The 20,451-nt window shown below is 41.2% G+C and overlaps 1 protein-coding gene across 2 annotated transcripts in view; it reads left to right on the plus strand.

Moving 5' to 3' along the window:
* The window catches only part of wnt5b (wingless-type MMTV integration site family, member 5b), a 124,722-nt gene that overhangs the window by 80,288 nt on the left and 23,983 nt on the right, over positions 1 to 20,451 (plus strand). The window contains exons 1-4 of one of the 2 annotated variants that reach the window (XM_088348744.1): positions 14,583 to 14,632; positions 14,846 to 14,997; positions 19,236 to 19,323; positions 19,406 to 19,565. In XM_088348744.1, the coding sequence (XP_088204870.1) occupies positions 14,879 to 14,997; positions 19,236 to 19,323; positions 19,406 to 19,565 (367 nt within the window). In that variant the 5' untranslated portion in view covers positions 14,583 to 14,632; positions 14,846 to 14,878. Of the gene's footprint in view, positions 1 to 14,582; positions 14,633 to 14,845; positions 14,998 to 19,235; positions 19,324 to 19,405; positions 19,566 to 20,451 lie in introns of those variants that run through there. The other variant, XM_088348743.1, reaches the window with a different exon arrangement.

Below are 20,451 nucleotides of genomic sequence, written 5' to 3' on the forward strand. Positions count from 1 at the left end.
CATTTTTGAAGTAGAACTGTTGGAGAGTAATTAGCGAATTCCATCCATTTTGTCCTGGGTCTGTTTTTGGCCTCCTGGGGTAGAGAGGAATATTGATTCCGCTGACGATTGGAGCTACAGACGCTGCCCTACTTACGAACGAGATTCCGGACGATCGTAAGTTGCTTCAGTAGTATGTTTTGTATGTTTAAGGTTTATTAACGTAACCTGTATAGTTTTGTACTAAAAACTAAATGTTTCATAAAATAATATGCTCTCTAAAGATAAATAAAGTTGAGTTTAACTTACTTTTGGAAGCTTCGCTTAAAGATGTCCTCCTTTGGGTAAAAAGTGGCAGAAAAAAAGCGTTCCAACCATTTTCTCAACCGCATCAATCTTTCATATTCCACTTTCATTTCAAAAGAATCCGGTCGCCTCTTCTTTACACTTTACACCAACCATATTGCATGGATGCACAAAATATTAAACAATATAAATGTCAAAGTTCTTAGTGGGCTGGAGATAGTATAGACGTAGACAGGATAGAATGTTTACACACGAACTAGGAAGAAGAAGCGGATTTTTCTTCGGGGTGGATGCTGGGTGACCTCTAACAGCGCCACACGCTGGTAGCGGCGGAAAGAAGCACTACAGTACTGTCCTGTACTCGGAAAAAGGTGCACACCATACAAAATCTAACTTACAGCAATGTCCGGATATTTTTCGACATCCCGAAAAAAAAATGTTCGTATCAACCATTTTATATAAGTCGAATGGTCGTAAGTAGGGGAGCGTCTGTACTACCAAGCTCATAAAATCATAATAGCATAAAGTGCAGAGGGGAAAAAAAAATGTAAATAGATTTTTCAATCGTGATTTTTTTGTGTGACAATTAATCGTCCCCAGAAATTCCTAAGCATAACAGCCCAAGTTGTACCAGTAGACTACCAGAGAGGACATATTAAAAGGCATTGGGTTTTATCTCATTATCACACTATCTTTAGTCATGGTATTAGAGATGAATGTTAATTTTGTTGTGCATTTCACATGTTGAAATGACAATATGTTTCATCGTAACATGCTATTACAGTGAACAGTTAAACATATACATATATCCATTGATGATTCGCTCCATCAATGTTATTTTTATAACAATAACAATAATAAAACGCCCAACAAAATTAACATTGGTTTCTGGTACCGTGACTAGAAATAGTGTAATAACGATGTAAAATATACTGCCTTTTCACAAGTCATCTCCACCACAGCGAAGCTGATCTTGGACCTTTGAAGACTGTACACAGCACAGGAGAAAGTTTATATTCCATGGACTATTTTTGTAAGGAAACCAGCGAGTGCTATTTTGTTATTTATTCATTTCATAGTCTCATCTCATCCCATCTCATTAGCTGCACCGCTTATCCTCAGTAGGGTCGCGGGGGTGCTGGAGCCCATCCCAGCAATCATCGGGCAGTCGGCAGGGGACACCCTGAACTGGTTGCCAGCCAATCGCAGGGCACACCGGGACAGACAACTCGCTTGCTCGTTCACACCTAGGGACAATTTGGACCGGCCAAATTCACCTGAAATGCGTGTCTTTGGAAAGTGGGAGGAAACCGGAGTGCCCGGAGGAAACCCACGCAAGCCCGGGGATAACATACATACTCCGCACAGGAAGTCCGGTAGCTGGATTTGAACCCACACAAGAGGTTCCCAAGACCTTAGAACTGTGCCGCACACCACTGCGCCGCCGTGCTGCCCTCAATTCATAGTGTTATTATTTATTTTTTGACATATGTTCTTTGAAGAATCCAAAGAGGTTTATTTGGTTATTATTTATTTTATAAATTGTGTTATTGTTTATTGCCCTGCGACTGGCAGGCAACCGGTTCAGGGTGTCCCCTGCCCGAAGATAGCTGGGATGGGCTCCAGCACCCCCGCGACCCTACTGAGGACAAGCGGTGCAGATAATGAATGAATGAATGTTATTGTTTATATGCTGACTTGTCATGTGAAGAATCCAGAAAAGTTATTTGATTGTGGTTTTCTGGAAAGAGATCCATTTTTACATTTAGGCACTCCTGCAATTGTCACACTTCTGTTACAAACAGACCCCGGCCCCTCATCAGAAAAGGGAAAGTTATGTGGCCCTCACAGCAAAAGCCTTGGGAACCCCTGGTTCAATCAGTATAACAAAGATAGCATCACATTTTTTGGACCGTCAGACTAAATAGTCGCTAATTCAGTTCAGTTGGGTGAAAAATCTACGTCACAGCGTGGGAAAAGCTGCTTTGGGCTTCAGTGGCTAAAACTCAATATGCAGTATTGTCGGAAGGGTAATCCCACAGGAAATGAATGGAACTCGATATGATTCCCTGTGAAGCGATGGAAATGGTGTGTGTTGGTGTGTGATATTAATTTCTCCAGGGAAGGGCCCACGAGGCCGGTGCAGTTTGACCGCCGGAGCCGGAGGGCACCGGGGGGAAATCAGGCAATCTTGGCCCAGCCTCTGTGCCCGTGCCGGTGCTTCCTGTTCAGGGACCGGGACCCTCTCAAGGCTCCAGTCAGCTGCCAAACGAGGCCTGGCGTTTTACTGACGCTGCTGAGGTGTCAAAGTGGGCTGGCTCGACTGGAAACTGTTAGCAAGTAGCTGAGCTTAGGCGCCTTGCACAGGTTGAGGTTAAAATTATATTCATTGACTCCATCAAGCATCGGACACCTTATTTACGATATTTCTCCAAAACTGTGATCTGCTATTTTTGCAAGGGGTATTAAATGGCATTTACTCGTGGTATCTACAGTGGCGTGAAAAAGTATTTGCCCCCTTCCTGATTTCTGTTTTTTTTTACTATTTATCACTCACAAAGGTTTCGGATCATCAAATCCATCCCCCACAGAGACAATCCAAGGAAATACAAAATGCAGTTTTGAAGTGTTGATTCCAGTTATTAAGGCACCAAATATCAAAACCTATGTGTCAGAGCCAGAAAAAATGGTAGACCCAAACGCCTAATGTTTCACTCAAAAGTTTATTGGGATATTAAGGAAACAAACGCCAGCGATCCGGTGCTTGCTGGACGAGGGAAGCAAGCCGCTCACGGGATCGGAGCGTGATCGGAACGCGGAAGTGGATTCCCGGGGCGGGAGATCGGAGCGTGGTCAAATGGGCAAAACGGGTCGACAGCCGGAGCGGGGGATCAGAGCATGGTCGGGGGTCAAAAACGGGTCGTTAGCTGGAACGGGTGATCAGAACGTGGTCAAATAAACAAAACGGGTCGATAACTGGAGAGAAACGGAGAATCAGGAACAGACGAGTGGTATACTGATGAAAACAGGACCGATGGGAGCCAGAGTCAAAGTGCTTGCCTTGCGTATGCAGAGGTTTGCTAACAGACTGACAAGGAGTGACTGGAGTACTGGGAATAAATAGGAGGGGAATCAATCAGGCAATTTGGAGCAGCTGGCGCCAAACGAGTGGGCACAGGTGAGTGCAATGAGTAATCATGACACTATGTGAAAAACTAATCGCCCCCTGAACCTAATAGCAAGTTAGGCCACCTTTGGTAGTAATAAAAGAAATTAAATGTTTACAATAATTGTTAATACGGCTTTCACAACACTGTGGAGGAATTTTGGCCTACTCTTCTTTGCAATTTAAAAAAAAAATCTGTCATATTGGAGTTTTCTAGCATGAACTGCCCGTTTAAGGTTACACCAGAACATCAACATGGATTTAAATTTAAACTTTGACAGTACAACTCCAGACCCTTCATTATAGGTTTTTTTTGGCCATTCAGAGGTGGACTTGCTGGTGGTTTTCAGATCTTTTGAATTCTCTAGATCATGTATGGTCAATTGTGTTCTTGAGATTTTGTTGCCTACTTCACTCCGTCCAACATACTTAATTTAAGTGATTTATTGATTCAACACAGATGGCGGCAATCAATTTTGGGTGTGGCCTGTAGAATTTAACTTTTTCAAAAATCTGGTTATTCAGTTACTTGCTGTGGTTGATGGAATAATGAGTTCTGGTGTTCATCAGAAGATCTTGAAGGAGAACGACTGGGCATCAGTTTGTGTCCTCAAACTCAAGCGCTCTTGAATTATGCAGCAGGACAATGGTCCGAAAAACACCAGGAAATCCAACTCTGAATGGCTAAAAATAAAAAACGGGGTTCTGGAGTACCAAAGTCAAAGTCTAAAATTAAAGCAAATTGAGATGCTGTGGTGGGACCTTCAACAGGCAGTTCATGATAGAAAATCTTTCAATATGGCCGATTTGGGGCGGCATGGCAGCTGAGTGGTTAGCGCATCCGCGGCACAGTTCTAAAGTCATGGGTTCAAATTCAGCTATGAGCTGTCCTTTGCTGGTGCTTGCGTGGGTTTTCCTCAGGGCACTTCCACATTCCAAAAACATGCATGCACAGTCAATTGGCAGGTCCAAATTGTGTCTAGGTGTGAATGAGGGATTGAGTTACCCGTCTCTGTGTGCCCTGCGACTGGCTGGCAGCTAGTTGCCCACTGCCTTAAGATAGCTGGGATGGGCTCCAGTGCCCACTCACCCCTACTGATGATAAGTGGTGCAAATAATGGATAATGGATGTCAGATTTGTTAAAGTTTTGCAAAGAAGAGTGGGCCATAATTCCTCCACAGCATGTGAAAGACTCATTACCAATTATCGTAAATGTTATCGCTGTTTTAGGTTCAGGAGGATATTACTTTTTCACATAGAGCCAGAAAAGTTTTTTGTGCTTGATTAGTGATCCCAAGAGCCAAGAAGAGATCCGCAGGTTCAAGAGCGTTCTTCATTCGGGCCCCGGTGCTGAGGAATGCTCTTCCCCCTGAGATTCGATCTGCAACCTCAGTGGAAATGTTTAAATCTAAGCTTAAAACACACTTCTACTCTATAGCATATGAATAACCTATATTTTAAGTTGACCATCTCTGTGTATTATTTGCCCTAATGTAGGTTTTAGTTCAGGGGATGGTGTCATCATAGTCTGAGGTTTGCAATAATCTGTGGTCTGTGCAGCCCTTAGAGACTCTTTGTGATTAAGAGCGTCACAAATAAACATGACTTCACATTTTGTACTCCCTTGGGTTGTATGTATCTCTGTGATACTAAAATGTCTTTGATTGTCTGAAACTTTTGAGAGTGATATATATATGCAAAAAACGCAGAAATCAGGAAATGGGCAAATACTTTTTTCATGGCACTGTACGTTTATCCCCTTTTGTATAAAAAAAATGCTTACCTCCAATTCTTCACTTGTAGTGGGGCAGATTTTTTTTACTTTGCCAGCTTTTGTGTTTGACAAGAGGGCGGACTTGTTTCACATTATCCCCGAGTTTAAGGATGAAGGAGGGGCTTAAACAGCTTGCATATGTGAACTGCGCGACAAGAGGTTAAGAGAAGGACTGGTAGAAAAAAAAATGTCCATTTCACTTTTTAACCGTGGCAAAAAAGACTGGGAAAAAAAGTGTGAGAGGAATCTGTTTGTAGCAGAATAAAGAGAAACAGATGGTGAGGGAATGGAAGAGATGAAGATGCAGATAGGAAGTGCAGCGAGAAGAGAAAGATATATTTAGAGAGGGAGGGAGTTGAGCCTCCGAGCGAGAGGCATGACTCATCCTCTGCCAGCTGACAGAAGGAAAGAAGGGATGAAGGAGAGAAGATGGACCGAGGGAAGATAGGAGGAGCATGTGTGATGAAGCAGGGTGACATAAATGTTTTTTTTCTTTTTTAAACAAACTTAAAACCCTAGCCTCTTTTCTCTGAATTGTGTGTTAGAAGCTGCCAAATAGTAGGGGTTGGCGATACTAGGAATTTTAGTATTGATCCGATCCAAGTAAATACATGGTAGTATCGTTCCGATACCGATACTTTTTGCTTGGAAGTGTTATGATCATTGAATAATTGAACCCTACCCCTTTTGTCAGTTTATAATGACGATAAACACAGCACAAACATTTTACTAAAAACTACTAAAAATGTTCATGTTTTATTAAATAACTACATTGGAAACTTTAACAGGATAAAAATATATATGTATATTACAACCGTTGCAGAACAAAATCCAAAAGGGTGAATCTAAAAAAGTAGCAATGTAACAAAAATCCAAATATCGTATCTTAATTACACTATCTCTCTCTCGCTCAACTCGCCTGTCCAGGTGCTCTCAATCAGCTAAATAGCCATCCTCTACTATAAATACTCCAGTCTCCCACTCTATGTTGCTGATTTGTCTTTGAACTCTGCTCAAAATATTTCTTCGCCAAGACGACAAGTTTCTCTTCCCAAGACCTTCTTCAACAGGCATTTTCTTCAAAGTACCCCGAAATTTTATTATCAAGACTTTCGCCAACCCAAAAACTACTTCCCAAGTCTTTCTCTCAAGTCGCCCCTCGTCCGCTGTCCTTTCCTTGTCACGAGACCCTCTTCACCAGGTTTTTTCTTCAAGAGATTCTCAAAAAGACTTTCGCCAGCCCAAGACCACCCTCGAATGAAGAGTCCACACCAGGCAACTTGTTTGCCTCTGTCAGATTTTAGCTTCTAGTAGGAGTGCACACATAGATTTGACCCGGTCTTCTGCCAGGCAGGCAGTAAGTAGCAGCAGACCAGGTAGGGTGGGTTGCTAAAAATGCGCTTGTCAGTCACACACTCTGTCATAAACTTAGAGCATGCGCTGGGTGAGAGAGAGAGGGTTTTATTATTTACATAGAGAGGCAGCGCTTTGAAGGAGTTGGTGAAGTATGGATCCCAGGAGAATAGTATCAATCCGATCCAAGTACTTGCTTAGTATTGATAATATTGATATTTGGATTGATTCACCCATCCTGACCAAAAGGTAAGCCACGGTCTTAAAATTTCCATCCAACAGTATTTTAAAATCCTGCTCATTTCTTACTACAGAAAGTTGAAGCTCATCCCAGCTGACTGCTGCCCCCTGGATTGGTTGAATCCTTTCGAGGACTTATCAAACTAGCGGAGATTGTGCTGTGGTTTTGATAGGGTGTTTAGTTCTTGTTTTATGAGAAATAACCAAAGACCGCATCCAATATGGAGCACTATCGGTCTCTTGGATTAAATTCAACCAGAAAATCTGTCAGTTGCATTAAGGGAAGGAAGGTGAGTGTCAAAACCCGAACAGACAGTGGACCCAGACGCGTAACGTTTTCCCATGAGCTTTATTTTATGGGAATGGGGCAGTCATGTGCTTGGACACAAACGCCAGTGATCCGGCGATCGCTGGGTGGAAGAAGTGAGACAGAGAAGTCAGGCGCGGGAAAACATTAAGCCAGAGGCAGACAAGATCGAAACAGGACAGACGGGATTGATACTGGATACACAAGCAGATACCGGACAGGACGGAACAGACAGGATCGATACCTGATATTGCATACACGAGCAAGATAACGGACAGGACGGGATGGACGGGATCAATACCGTATACTGGATACACACGCAAGATACCGGACAGGACGGGACAGACGGGATAGATACCGGATATTGGATACACGAGCAAGCCGGGTCGGGGGTCTTAGTTCCCAAGTCCAAGGAAGACGTGGCCTGTGAAGAAAAACATTCACTTTACAACTTGGTCTTCCTTCATTAGCTATTAGTCATTTTATAGCTCTTGCCTCTCTGACCATATGGGTCTGTAACGGTGGGACTGGACTCTGAAGTGGTAGTTTCAAGTGGAAATAATCATTAAAACATTTTGTCCTCCGTGCCTGTTGTTGGATGTTGAATTCGCAGAGGAGCTGTTGGCCCTTTTTTCCCTTTCGCCGAATTGCTCCCTGTTGCATGGCTGTTGCGAATAACCCCCGGGGAGCAGGCCTTTCTCTCACTCTCATCTCTCCTTCTCCTAGTTCAGGGGTCGGGAACCTATGGCTCGCGAGCCATGGGTGGCTCTTTTCATGATTACGCATGGCTCTGTGATAAAACTGTGCAAATTTCTCCGTAGCGTTCCGATTTGTCTCAATGTCGGGTTTCTATTTTAATGAACTGTTCGTTTCAGGATGTAAAGGGAACAGTATTATTTCGCTCAGAGTCAAAGTGTCATACCAACAGACCCCGTTTTGGTTGTACATCGCTAAAGAATCCTTCATATGGAAGCTCGTTAAGTAAGGAATGTTCACTGTTGAGGAACTTTATTGTCAGGACCCAGACAGGACCCACTCGTGTAACATTTCTCACAGTTTTATTGGGAAGAAGGCAAAGAAGTGCAGACACGATCCGGTGATGGCTGGTCGCGGGGATCAGGTCGCTCTGAACGCAGAAGTGGCACTTTGGTGGCGATCAATGGCGGTGTCCGGAGCAGAAAAAAAAACGGGTCAGTAGCCGGGATAGAAGAGCAAAAACGTGATCGGGATCGGAAACAAGTCGAAAGCCAGGAGAGGAGAATAGAGGTGGTCGAGATGAAAAGCGGATCGTTATTCGGGATGGGAGAACAGACGTGGTCGAGATCAAAACCGGTCGTCATTCGGGACGGGAGAGCAGACGTGGTCGAGATCAAAACAGATCGTAACGGAAGACAAACTCGAGCAAAAAACAGGGCAGGCGAAAAAGGGCTTGTGGTGTAAAAACAGAGATTTGCAGACGGACCGTTCAAAGGAGACTGACAGGACATAGTTTAAATGACTGGGAGCCAATCTGTCAACAAGCTGCAGCTGGCGCCACTCGGGCGAGGCCAATTAGGCGCCATGGCAACCGTGACACACACGGGCTCAGCCAATAGGGCGCCATGGCAACCATGACACTTTATAATGAAACCACACACAACAAACAGTAATTACCCACAAACGCTAGCCAAGCACATAACACTTTAATTGGGTGAGCAGTAAGAGTGTACGGCCCTCTCTCTCAAACGCACCCACTGCGCTGAAGGGATACATCCATAATCTTTTAGTTTGCAGTTTTTTGTGACATACTTAAAAAAGAGCTCTGCTTGCACCTTGTTTTAAAACAATTATTTATGAAAAAATGAACATCAAAATGAGCCTTAATGATCTTGAGTAACTGTGGAAGGGAGTCATGTTTTGATATGGGACACAGACATTTTAGCAAAGCATCTAATGTCACACAGGGAAATAAAATTGATGGGAAAAAAATAGCTTTTGTCTTCTCCATCTGGGCCCCGATGTTGTGGAATGCTCTGCCCCCTGAGATTCGATCTGCAACCTCAGTGGGACTGTTTGAATATAGGCTTAAAAGACACGTCTGTTCGATAGCTTATGAATGACTCATATATCCTTGTGATGATATCTGTGTATTGATTGTTATTACACTATCCATTGCAGCCTGGTCATCTTGAAAGGGGGATTGCCTCATGCCTTCTCAGGGTTTCTTTATTTTCCTCATGTTGAGGTTTTTAAGTTTTTCCTTGCCCTCATGTAGGTTTTAGATCAGGGGACGGTGTAATGATAGTCTGTGGTTTGCAATCATCCGTGATTTGTGCAACCCTTTGAGAATTCTCGTGATTAAGGGCATCACATAAATGTGACTTGACTTGAAGTGGGGGTGTGGTGGTTTTGCTGAATTTTGTCTTATAGTATATGGTTTGGCTCTCTATCAAAAAAAGACCAAAATATTTTGTGATAATGGCTCTCTAGGCGAACATGGTTCCTCACCGCTGTCCAAGTTGTTTGCCCTCCTCCTCTTTTTATTTTATTGTGATTATCTCGCATGGCCTGAGTTGCTGTCCCGACCCTTTCATTCTCAAGTGTGGCACAATTGCGCCCCTCTGTGCTCACAGTGTGCATTACAAGGTACTTCAAGTGTTGAGGTTGGGATTTTTATTTTATTTTATTTTTTATCCATGAACCATAATCCTTCATCACATTGTCGATCGCAAATAAGCACGAGAAGAGATGGAAGGACATACGAAAAGCGGCAGTAAAACAGTCATGTTGATGTGATTACGTCTCATGTCAATGGAAAAACATTTTGGAACCTACAAATACTTTTTAGAATTTTCCATTTTTTTACAACAACATATTGTTTTTGTAGAATTAACTTATAAAACACAAAAAAGCTTGTGTCAAAATCCATCACCTTGTGTTTGCAAAAAAATGTTTGTGCATGGGTTGTGAATACATTTTTATCATAACTTGTTATAAACAAAATATCACAATTTATATATTGGTTTCCAATGTTGAGTGTTTTGCAATCGTGTCAAAAAAGAAGTGAGTCCCTCGGTCATTTCTATCAAATGTCATGATTTGTTTTCTTTTTAATAAAAGCAAACCAAGTGCTCCCTTTGGCCGCTAGAGGGCAGTAAAGGATAGACGCTCAGCTTTAGTAGCCCCAGCCTAGTACTGTAGTTAGTTTTATGACTTCTAATCTTAATCCCCTGTTTATTAATTTCAAACAATAATGACAATAAATGGCAAAATATATACATTTTTTTTATTAGCTCCCCTTGGGTTTGAATTGCGTGGTCTAACTGTTCAAAGAAACAATTAAATGCATTCAATACCAAACATGAAAATTATTGTTTGTGAATAAATGGGTTTAGAAAGGATCCCTGGTCATTCCTGATTATAATACATAGGATAAGCTACTAAAGTGGTCTGAAATATATAGCACAGTACAGTATTTCTCAACTGGTGGGTCAGGACCCAAAAGAGGATCTAGACCCGTATTCAGTTGGGTCGTGGGCCTTTTCCTTGGAATAGTATCGCCAGGAAAAAGAGAAAAAAAGGAGCGTAATTTACACTCCTTATCAGTAGATGAGGTTAATTCCCTGCTCGATCTCCCCTGCCTGTTCAGTCAATTGGCATGTTTGAGAGGGAGTACATTTAATTTTATTGTGATTTTGTTGGTTTGGTTTCTTTTTCTGAATGAATCCCAATCAAGTTAGTGATAAGTGGAAATAAAAGTGCAAAACAGTGACAACACAAATTCAGTACAATTAAATAATTGATGTTTATGTACACGCTTGATTAATATTTTGATTTATTTAAATATGTGGCGACTTTACAGAGGTTTTAGGGGGTCGATACGTGTGATGTGGGATTTTATGCAAGTATAAATGGTACATGGAGTCGTTTGGATTTTCCTGGTCATTTTGTCTTTTTTTTTTTTTTTAAGGAAATACAGTGTTTCACAAAAGTCAGTACACCCTTCACATTTCTTCAAACAATTGATTATGGCTAAAAGAAAATCACTGAAGAAACATTGTTTTCACACAATGAAAACAAGTATGTAAACAAATATATCTTCTGGTCTGGGGAGACAAAGATGCATTTATTTGGCTCAGATGGTGTGAAGCCTGTGTGGCGACAACCAGATGAGGAGTACAAACATGTATGTGTCGTGCCTAAGGTCAAGCATGGTGTTGGGAATGTCATGGTTTTGGTCTGCATGGGGAGAAATGGAACTGGGGAGTTGCATTTCATTAAGGGAAACACAAACTCAAGAATGTACTGTGAAATACAGAGAATTATTCCTTCCCTCCAGAAACTGGGTCGCAGGAGAATGTTTCAGCCTGACAATGACCCCAAATACACTTCTAAGATGACCATGGCTTTTCTAATAGGGCTAAGGGTAAATGGGGTGAACTGGCCAAGCATGTTTTCACATCTAAATTCAATAGAACATCCTCAAGTGGAAGGTGGAGAGGAACAAGATCTTGAATATCCCCCAGCTCTGTCATGGAGTGGAAGAGCATTCCAGTGGCCATTTGTGAAATCCATGCCCAGTAGGATTAAAGTGGTTCTGCAAAATGATGGTGACCACACACAATATTGAACTTCAGGAACTTTTACTTAAGGGTGTACTCACTTTTGTTACCAGGGGTTTGTCTTCTAATAGCTATATTCTGAGTTTTTTTGTGGGGATTGTCTTACACTGCTATATAAGCTTTACACAAACTACCTTTCATTGTGTCAAAGCGATGTTTCTTCAGTGTTGTTCCATTTAACCTTATGATTACATCTCTGCAGAAATGTAAGAAGTGTACTCACTTTTGCAACATACTTTATACACTACTTTTGCGTAGAATCCCTTCATTGGATACATTTAAGAAGTGGAAATTCTTGTCTTGGTTTTGGGTCACAGCTTGTCGTTCGGGGGGAATGGTGGGTCCTCAAGTCAGACCAGTTGGGATCAAGTGATAAGACATAATACTGAAGAACAAAGCTGAAAATTGTAAGTTGACTGAGGAGGAAAGTCTGGTTCCTGCCCCGGAGCCAAACTGAATTTGACATCCTTGGTGTACTGCATTACAAATGCAACCACACTGTTATGCCAGTGAGCGGCGTAATGACCCCCAATCATGCACGAGACAAGGGTTCACAGTCACTCTGTTTATTGCCTGCATTCAATAAACAAAATAATACAAAGAAGTCAAAAAGTCTGCACGACTGCTTATATCTTCAGCACGAGGTGATATACCTGAAGGTACGGCCAGCAGACAACATGCGAGCACATTGATAGTGAAACCTTAATAACAACAATGAACATAGCTTTCCCACGTACCTGCATTCAGTAAACAAAACAATACAAAAAAGTCTGTGAGTCTTGCACAACTGCTTACATCTAAAACACTAATAGAAACAAAAATACAAAAACGGGACATCACTCAACGTGCCGCACACCGGAGCGTGGTTGCATTGAAGCATGTTGCATCTCAGTAATCATCGTTTCAAGCTGCATTACTTTACTTTTAATTCGTGCTTTTTTATGCATCATTTAGCTTAACTTTTATACATTTACATACAAAAATAGTTCGTGGATGCAGCTCCTATATTTAGCAAAATATGAACTTTTACCCAAACTGACTTACCTTCAGCACGAGGTGATATAGCTGAAGGTACGGCAAGCGTTGAAGCCCATAAAGTGCCAAACGAGAAAGACAGTCGCACACGCCCATGGCTTAACAAATGAATGTGGGACCACAGTTTTAACAGTCATGCAATAAAAATAGATTTTGTGAGAATTCAAAAAAACTCAAAATAATCAAACTTTAACTCTGTTACACCGGCAATGTTGTCGTCCATCCATTCATTCATTCATTCATTCATTCAGAGTAACCACTACATTTGCCTGCATTTTAAGTTTTGTTTGATCATCTCAAATTGTGTACGATGAATAACAACTATTTTTAGATATACTGTACTGCCACGTATAATAAGCAACGGAAAATAAGATGCTGAAAGAATTATTTGTGTTGTTGATTAGGTAAATTTAATAAACTTGTTTCACATAAATTATCTTAATTTTACATAGTCTGTTTTGCTTGGAGTAAAAAGGTGCCACATTGTGTTATGTTTATTATTGCTCAAAAAGAGGAATTGCAGGGTCAATATGTAAAATTCAGAAGAATCAGAATAATTTGATAAGTAATTGCAAGAAATGCAAAACCAGAAGTGGTTACATACACTTGTTTAATGTTGTCGGAAGCCTTTAGTAATGGGTTTTATGAATGTGTTGTTCACAAACGAACCGGCTCCATGAAGTGAACGACAGGAGCCGACTCCCCGCCAATAAAGAGCCTGGTCCCTTCAAATGTCCGTTTTTGTTCAGGGATACTAAGTTGTTTTAATTTGTTTCTTTTATTTTTCAGGGTAATGTGTTTTACATTACAAATTTAAAGTTTATTCACCGTACTTCATAGTTCATATGTTGTTGGACTCAAACGTCAATGTTTTGTAATATATATATATATATATTATATATATATATATATATATATAATTTTGTGTGTTTTTCAAAGATTCTCCGTTACTTGACATTTTTGTTGCTTTAAAACATTTTAAAATCAGTTGAAAGTTGACTGTGGAGTGAAAACATCTATTGTAATTTAGTATAATGATAGATTTTGGACTTTGGTGCATTACCGCCCCCATTGGACGTTTCATTACGCCTGCAAGAAGGCCTTTAAGTGACCAACTCAAAAACTGATTGGCTAAACAAACAGTTTTATCATCACTTGTTAAGTCTCAGAATGGCCTGCATATCTGCTAGAGAAGACCTCTGGGCAGATTTCTAACCCTGGCAACAATAAAGGCGGAAATGTGATTGGTTAAATATTTAGCTTTGAAAGTACACGTCTGAAAGCCGCACAAGCAAGGGCGAAAGCAATGAAAGGAAGCTGACAGTCAATTTGGAATGATTAAATTAAATAATCATGGACATAATATATTTACATGAGATATTTCTAATACTTTAAGGCCAGTAGAGAAGGCCTTGCAGGCCCTGACGGCCCACCACTGCTGCAATCACACATTTCACTAACATGTTTATTATCGTGCTACTTAAAATAGTAAGCTGTTATCGATCTCAGCACAATAATAACCGATCCGGTTCAAGTACTTGCTCAGTATCGATGATATTGATATTTGGATCGATCCTCCCACCCTTGATCTTAACACAAAAATAGAGGGTTGGAGCAAGTCAAGATTCACGACACGAAAAGAATTCCAGAGCCTGCAGCAGCTTGGAATATTCAAACCTGCCTTCCACTTTTGCATCCAATCTCGCCCAACACCAGGTCGTAAAACTGTAAGGGGGGTGGCTGGGAATTGGATAGGGAGGTGTGGGAGAGGGGGAGTTCAGAGGTGATAGGGGGTGGGAAGGAACAGGATTCGGGAGAGGGGAGATGAAGACGTGAACAGCGTTTACATTTGTTACAAAAATCATTTTGGGTTGGTGTTTTTTAGATATTTTATGGTTATCCCTTTGATTTTTCATGCGTAAACTGAAATTTACGCACGCTTTCTCACCTGCATTTTTCCGCGCTACTTGTTGCACGATTCCCCTTTTTATATTATTATTATCATCACCCTATGTTAGTTCATTTTGAGATAATTGTGCCAACTGGATTACTTCCAAAGACAACTGTGCGCTTGTCTCTACAGCGCAGCAGTTTCCCCGAAGTGGGGCGGCGAATCATGGACTGCGAACCCGCGTGGAGGCGTCAGGGTGGCGGGGTTCGGCACTTGTTCCAGCTGCTGATCGCCCTCCTCGCCGGAACTTCACATTTGTTATCGACGGAGGCCAACTCGTGGTGGTGAGTAACTCCTTTGTATGCGTTTTCTTTATTGCACTTTTACAGCTCCAATAAATAAGTGTGCAATGAGTAGAAACAGATTGTGACACGTAAGGATCAGCGTAAGGGCGTTACGCGTTGGTTTTACGCATGATTCTCCCTTTTACGCACAACCTCAGTCAATTGATTAATGATAATTGCAATTCCCCTTATTAATTGATGATTAATTTTACAAACGCAACGCAGCGCCTATTTACTCACAGCCAGACAGACTATGTTGAATAGGGGTCTCAAATTTGATTTCCTTTGGGTTGTCGGACTTTGTGTCTGTGTGGGGTAGGTTTGATAAAAATACACCACTCTCAAATATGTTTTAGGCAAACATACAGTCTATAAAATAAAGAAATATATTGATCCTTTGTAAAATTATCTATCAGGAAGGACTACATATGTGTGAATTCATGTTTTTAGCCACGTTGTGTTTCATGACCACACTCAAGCAGATAAAACACGTTTAACACCCGGCAGAAACTCACCGTAAGTCATTTGCGAGGCGAATACACTGTCGTTTAAGTTTCAGTTCACCAGCAGTGACGATCTACTGTGAAGAAAACATCCTTATCAAAACTTTAACCTTAAATTTCCATAATAAGATGGGAGCCTCGCAATGTTGCAAATGGTCCCCTAATATGGAACAGAAATCAAAGATAATTTGTTTCACGTTTATTTTATTTAAATAACAATTATTTTAGCATATTTCTTAGTTCTTACCCAACTTGCAGTAAATTAAGTGTTGTTTATTATACAGAGTAGTATGTTACTTTTTTCCCCGTACAAAAATTGTTAAACAGTGTACATCATTTAAAATCATTAAATATATAAATATATAAAATACAGGGGAAATGTATAAGTTGACAGATATGTAGCCGCTTAATGACATTTGTAGACTCATTTTTGTGAGTGTGTTTTGATGAGGGGAGGGAAGGCAGAAGGCTTTTCATCAGAACAAATGTGAGTGCTCTGTCACAATATTTACTCTCAGGGAGCCCCAAATGGCACTAGATGGGGGGCTTCTGCTCGGCCCCAATTGGCCTTCGGTTTTCCACACTTGACTCACAAGGCAAATGTGGTCCTGCGGGGAGGAATGTGCAGGTTGAGGTCACCTGGAGTCCCAATAGAGACGTGAAGACCAATGGGAAGTACATCCCAGGTAACAGGAGTTGTCTTGAATTTTTGATTTGGGGCTACATCTGGATTTGTCCGTTATAGACTTGATTTATCCATAGATCCCAACCTTTTGACATTAGCGATGGATGTTATTGCACACTCTATTTTTACCCTTGATACAACACAACTAGTCTCCAGAATATTAGAAAAAGGGGGAAAAACATGCATGTCCATCTTTTTGAAATGGCAGTGACAATCTGAGAAAAACCAGATGGACTACACAATCTTTTCCCCTTATGTATTGTTGGCTGTATCTGATTTGAAACTATTTGTATTGTCTTGTGTTTTCCAATGTATTTTTTTCTTTACAATCATGTTGCAACAAACATCCAATGACAAAATGAACGAATCACCTGAAAACAAACAGCGGATGACAGGTTAAAAAGCTTCTAAAGGACTTGTCCCCAGAATAATTTGACACTTCTTCTACCTATCATAGAAATCAGCAGATACAAACAAAAATATCAATAATACTTCCATGCCGAGCTTTTGACTTGAAAAGTAGTAAATGTTATCTGATGATAATCCATGTCCAGAGTACTAAAATAAAACAAAAAAAGGACATGTGCTTGTTTGAAACTGGAAGTGGCAAACTTACCAAAAACGGAATTCTAATGTGATTGTTGGAGCGGTTAATTCACCCACAAAGCAGCCATAGACTAAAAAACTAGTCTCGAGTCAAGTTTTTTGTTGTTTAATTTTGAGAGGAAAAAAAGCCTTGCAAAATTTAAGAATAAATATATAGATTGATAGATACTGTATATAGATACTGTAGATAGCCATATGAAATGAAATGATCTGCATTTATATAGCGCTTTTCAAGTCAAGACTTCCCAAAGCGCTTTACAGTGTGCTTCACATTTCCCAATGGCGGCCGTGCAGCCATGTAGGGGGCTAACCTGCTTATTGGGGGTATAAGGGGTTCAGTGTCTTACCCAAGGACACTTCGACATGTAACACGGAGGAGCCGGGATTCGAACTGAGATCTCATGATCTCAAGACGAGCGCTCTACCTCCTGAGCCACTGCCGCCCCAAATATAGATAGATTTTATATATATATATATATATATATATATATAGAGGGAGAGAGAGGGGGAGACAGAGGGGGAGAGAGAGGGATAGATACTGAGATAGAGAGAGAGAGAGAGAGATACTGAGAGAGAGAGAGAGATATATATATATATATATAGATACTGGGAGAGAGAGAGAGAGAGAGAGATATATATATAGATAGATACTGGGAGAGAGAGAGATATATATATATATATATATATATATATATATATATATATATATATAGATTGATACTGGGAGAGAGAGAGAGAGAATTCCGATTTAAAATAGATAATAAGATAAAATAATGTTTGGTTCACGCTTGTTTAGGGTTGTGATTGCTCTGGGAAAGAAACTGCCTCTGAGCCTGTTGGTCCCTGTTTTAAAAATTGTGCGAGAGATTTTAACAAAAATGTGTTCAGAAGTTCATATTTGGTCACTTTTACTCAAAGTCTTACACCGTTTTTGCAAATAGGAAATTAAGTTTCTTCACTTATCTAGGATGGTGATGACCCTGGGAAAGAAACTGTCTCTGGGTCTTTCAGACTTTGTTTTTAGAGACGCATAGCACCTACCAAAGGGTTACGGGTCAAAGAGGTTCGTTTATAAAGTTGTTGGCTCTTTTGTGGCATTGCAAGCTAGCATGGTCCCCCGGACTGGGAAGCGAGCAGCTAAGGACAATAAAACAACAACAGAAAATGTCTTATAGGGTTTTTAACATATTTTCAGCAGAGGTAAGAGCGGGCCTAAGAATTCCAGGCCCGCGCATACTATTAAGGCCCAACCAATTGACTTGATTCGCAGGACGAACCTAAAGCAAACCGAAATGTCATTTTATTTTTGAGGACTCGGGAGCAGGAAAGGTGATTTATGATAACAAATTAAAGCCTGTCTTTAGTAACGGAATCAAGATTGTTTATTCCACCCTGGTCATCCTGGAAGGGGGATTACCACTTGTGAGGCCCCTTCTCAAGGTTTCTTTTTGCCTCACACTGAGGTTTTGAGTTTTTCCTTGCCCGCATGTTGGTTTAAGATCAGGAGATGGTGTCATTGTAACCCATGCAGTATTTTGAGACGTTTGAGACAGTCCGAGTTGTGATGATGCGACTTCTGTTTTGTGGACTAAGGGCTATCTGTCAAGAACTGGAACGGAATAAGGACCCAAACGCAAGACGTTCTCACACAAGCCTTTTATTTTACGGGAAATGGGGAGTCATGCACGTTAGGCAGCGGTCTGGCGTGGGGAGACAGGAAGCCAGAGACCGACAACATAGATTCCAATTGCCCGAGCAGATATCGGACGGATGGGGTTGATACCGGACAGGACGGGACAGACAGGATTGATAATGAAACAGGATATCGAAATAAACAGGAGAAACTAGACAGGAACAAAAACTGGAGGGACTAATAAACTAGACAAAAATAGACTGGAACGAAACTGGAAACCGATATTTAACAGGACAAAATAAACGGGAACAATACCGGACAGGAAATACCAACAGAAAAACAGGACCGAGTCAGAACCCACGTCTTGCGGGGCAGAGTTTCGTTGACAGACCGACAAAGGAAAAATGAGGGCACTGAGCTTAAAAAGACGAAAAAGCCAATCTGTCAATGAGCCGCAGCTGGAGCCATGGCAACTGTGACACTATTGTAGCATGTCAGTTTCAAATCAGGGTATGTGGTCTTTGTGGTCTGTGTAGTCCATTGAGACATTGTGTGATTAAGGGCATCACAAATAAATGGGACTTGACTTGACTTGAAAACTACCTCAAAACGCCTCAGCCTGACCTGAATCCGATGATTGACATTTCAGGGTCAACCGGGACCGAAATCCGGGTCGGCTTTGGCTCAAGATCTTACCTCTGCTTTTCAGGCCGTTTTTTTCATGGATTTTGACCTCCAAACGACATGATATCCAATTGAATATTTGAGCGCTAAAGCACTCGCACTAATCGTTTTGGGGGTCATTTCTCAGGTCAATGGCGCTGACCCCTATCCAAAGGCCGGAGATGTACATCATTGGCGCTCAGCCTCTGTGCAGTCAGCTGTCTGGCCTCTCACAGGTTATTTTCCCGTTTTTTTCTGCGGCTCTCGCCTTTCTAATGCTCAAGTGCTTGGCCGATTGATTCCCGAACTCTCTTTCAGGGTCAGAGAAAGCTGTGCCAGCTCTACCAGGACCACATGATGTACATCGGAGACGGTGCCAAGACGGGCATCAAGGAGTGCCAGTACCAGTTTAGGCAGAGGCGCTGGAACTGCAGCACGGTGGACAACACGTCCGTTTTTGGGCGAGTTATGCAAATCGGTAGGAAAACTCCATATCGCTTCTTCACACTCATTACACCAACAGACCCTGTTTGGCATGTACTTCTCTGAGTAATCATTTTTTTGAAGATCATAAACAAAGTATACTCACTGTTGAAACACTTTGTGATGAAAACCCAATGAACTAACTGTAAACACCTGAAAACGCCAGCAAAGCAAATTGATTGGGTGAGTGGTCGGGGGATCTCTGCACACATCGCACGCTCCCCTCCATATCATTCTTGTTGACAGTACTTTGTGACATTTTTACAAAAGAACTCTGCTCGCACCTTGTTTTGAAAATGGGACAACAATGACGGTCAAAATGAGCCTCAATGATCTTAAGTAACTGCGGGAGAGGGACCAATTGTAAAGCCCCAGTGTGCAATATTTGACAATTAGATGGCACTGTATTGTTTAATGTGACCGAAATAGTGAAATAGTCTGTGGTTTGTAATAATCTGTGGTTTGTGCAGCCCTTTGAGACTCATTGTGATTAAGGGCATCACAAATAAACATGACTTGAAATTTCAACATCTAACGATACCTAACGACGTTAACAAAATGTTTACTTAAATATTAGAAAATTACGAGTTTATCTGTGTTGTCTTTGATAACAATGTTGTAAACTTTGTGTTTCATGAAATTAGGTATGGAGCTCAAGGATAAACCCAAAATCCTTTTGAAAGGCTGGGCAAAACATGTGAAGAAAATGGTGTGGTTAGGTCTCTGCGTTTCCGTAGTTTGTATTCTTGCTTGTGCTTTGTAGCACTCGGTTTAGGTTAAACTACACAATTCATTGACATCTAATGGTCAAATATTACAGTTTCATCAGCATGACACGACTTTCATTATGTGACAAATAGCAAAAAGAACAAAATATTTTT

Source organism: Urocampus carinirostris, chromosome 11 (genome assembly GCF_059441175.1).
Source record: "Urocampus carinirostris isolate Australia breed hairy pipefish chromosome 11, RoL_Ucar_1.0, whole genome shotgun sequence".
Taxonomy (NCBI): Eukaryota; Metazoa; Chordata; class Actinopteri; order Syngnathiformes; family Syngnathidae; genus Urocampus; species Urocampus carinirostris.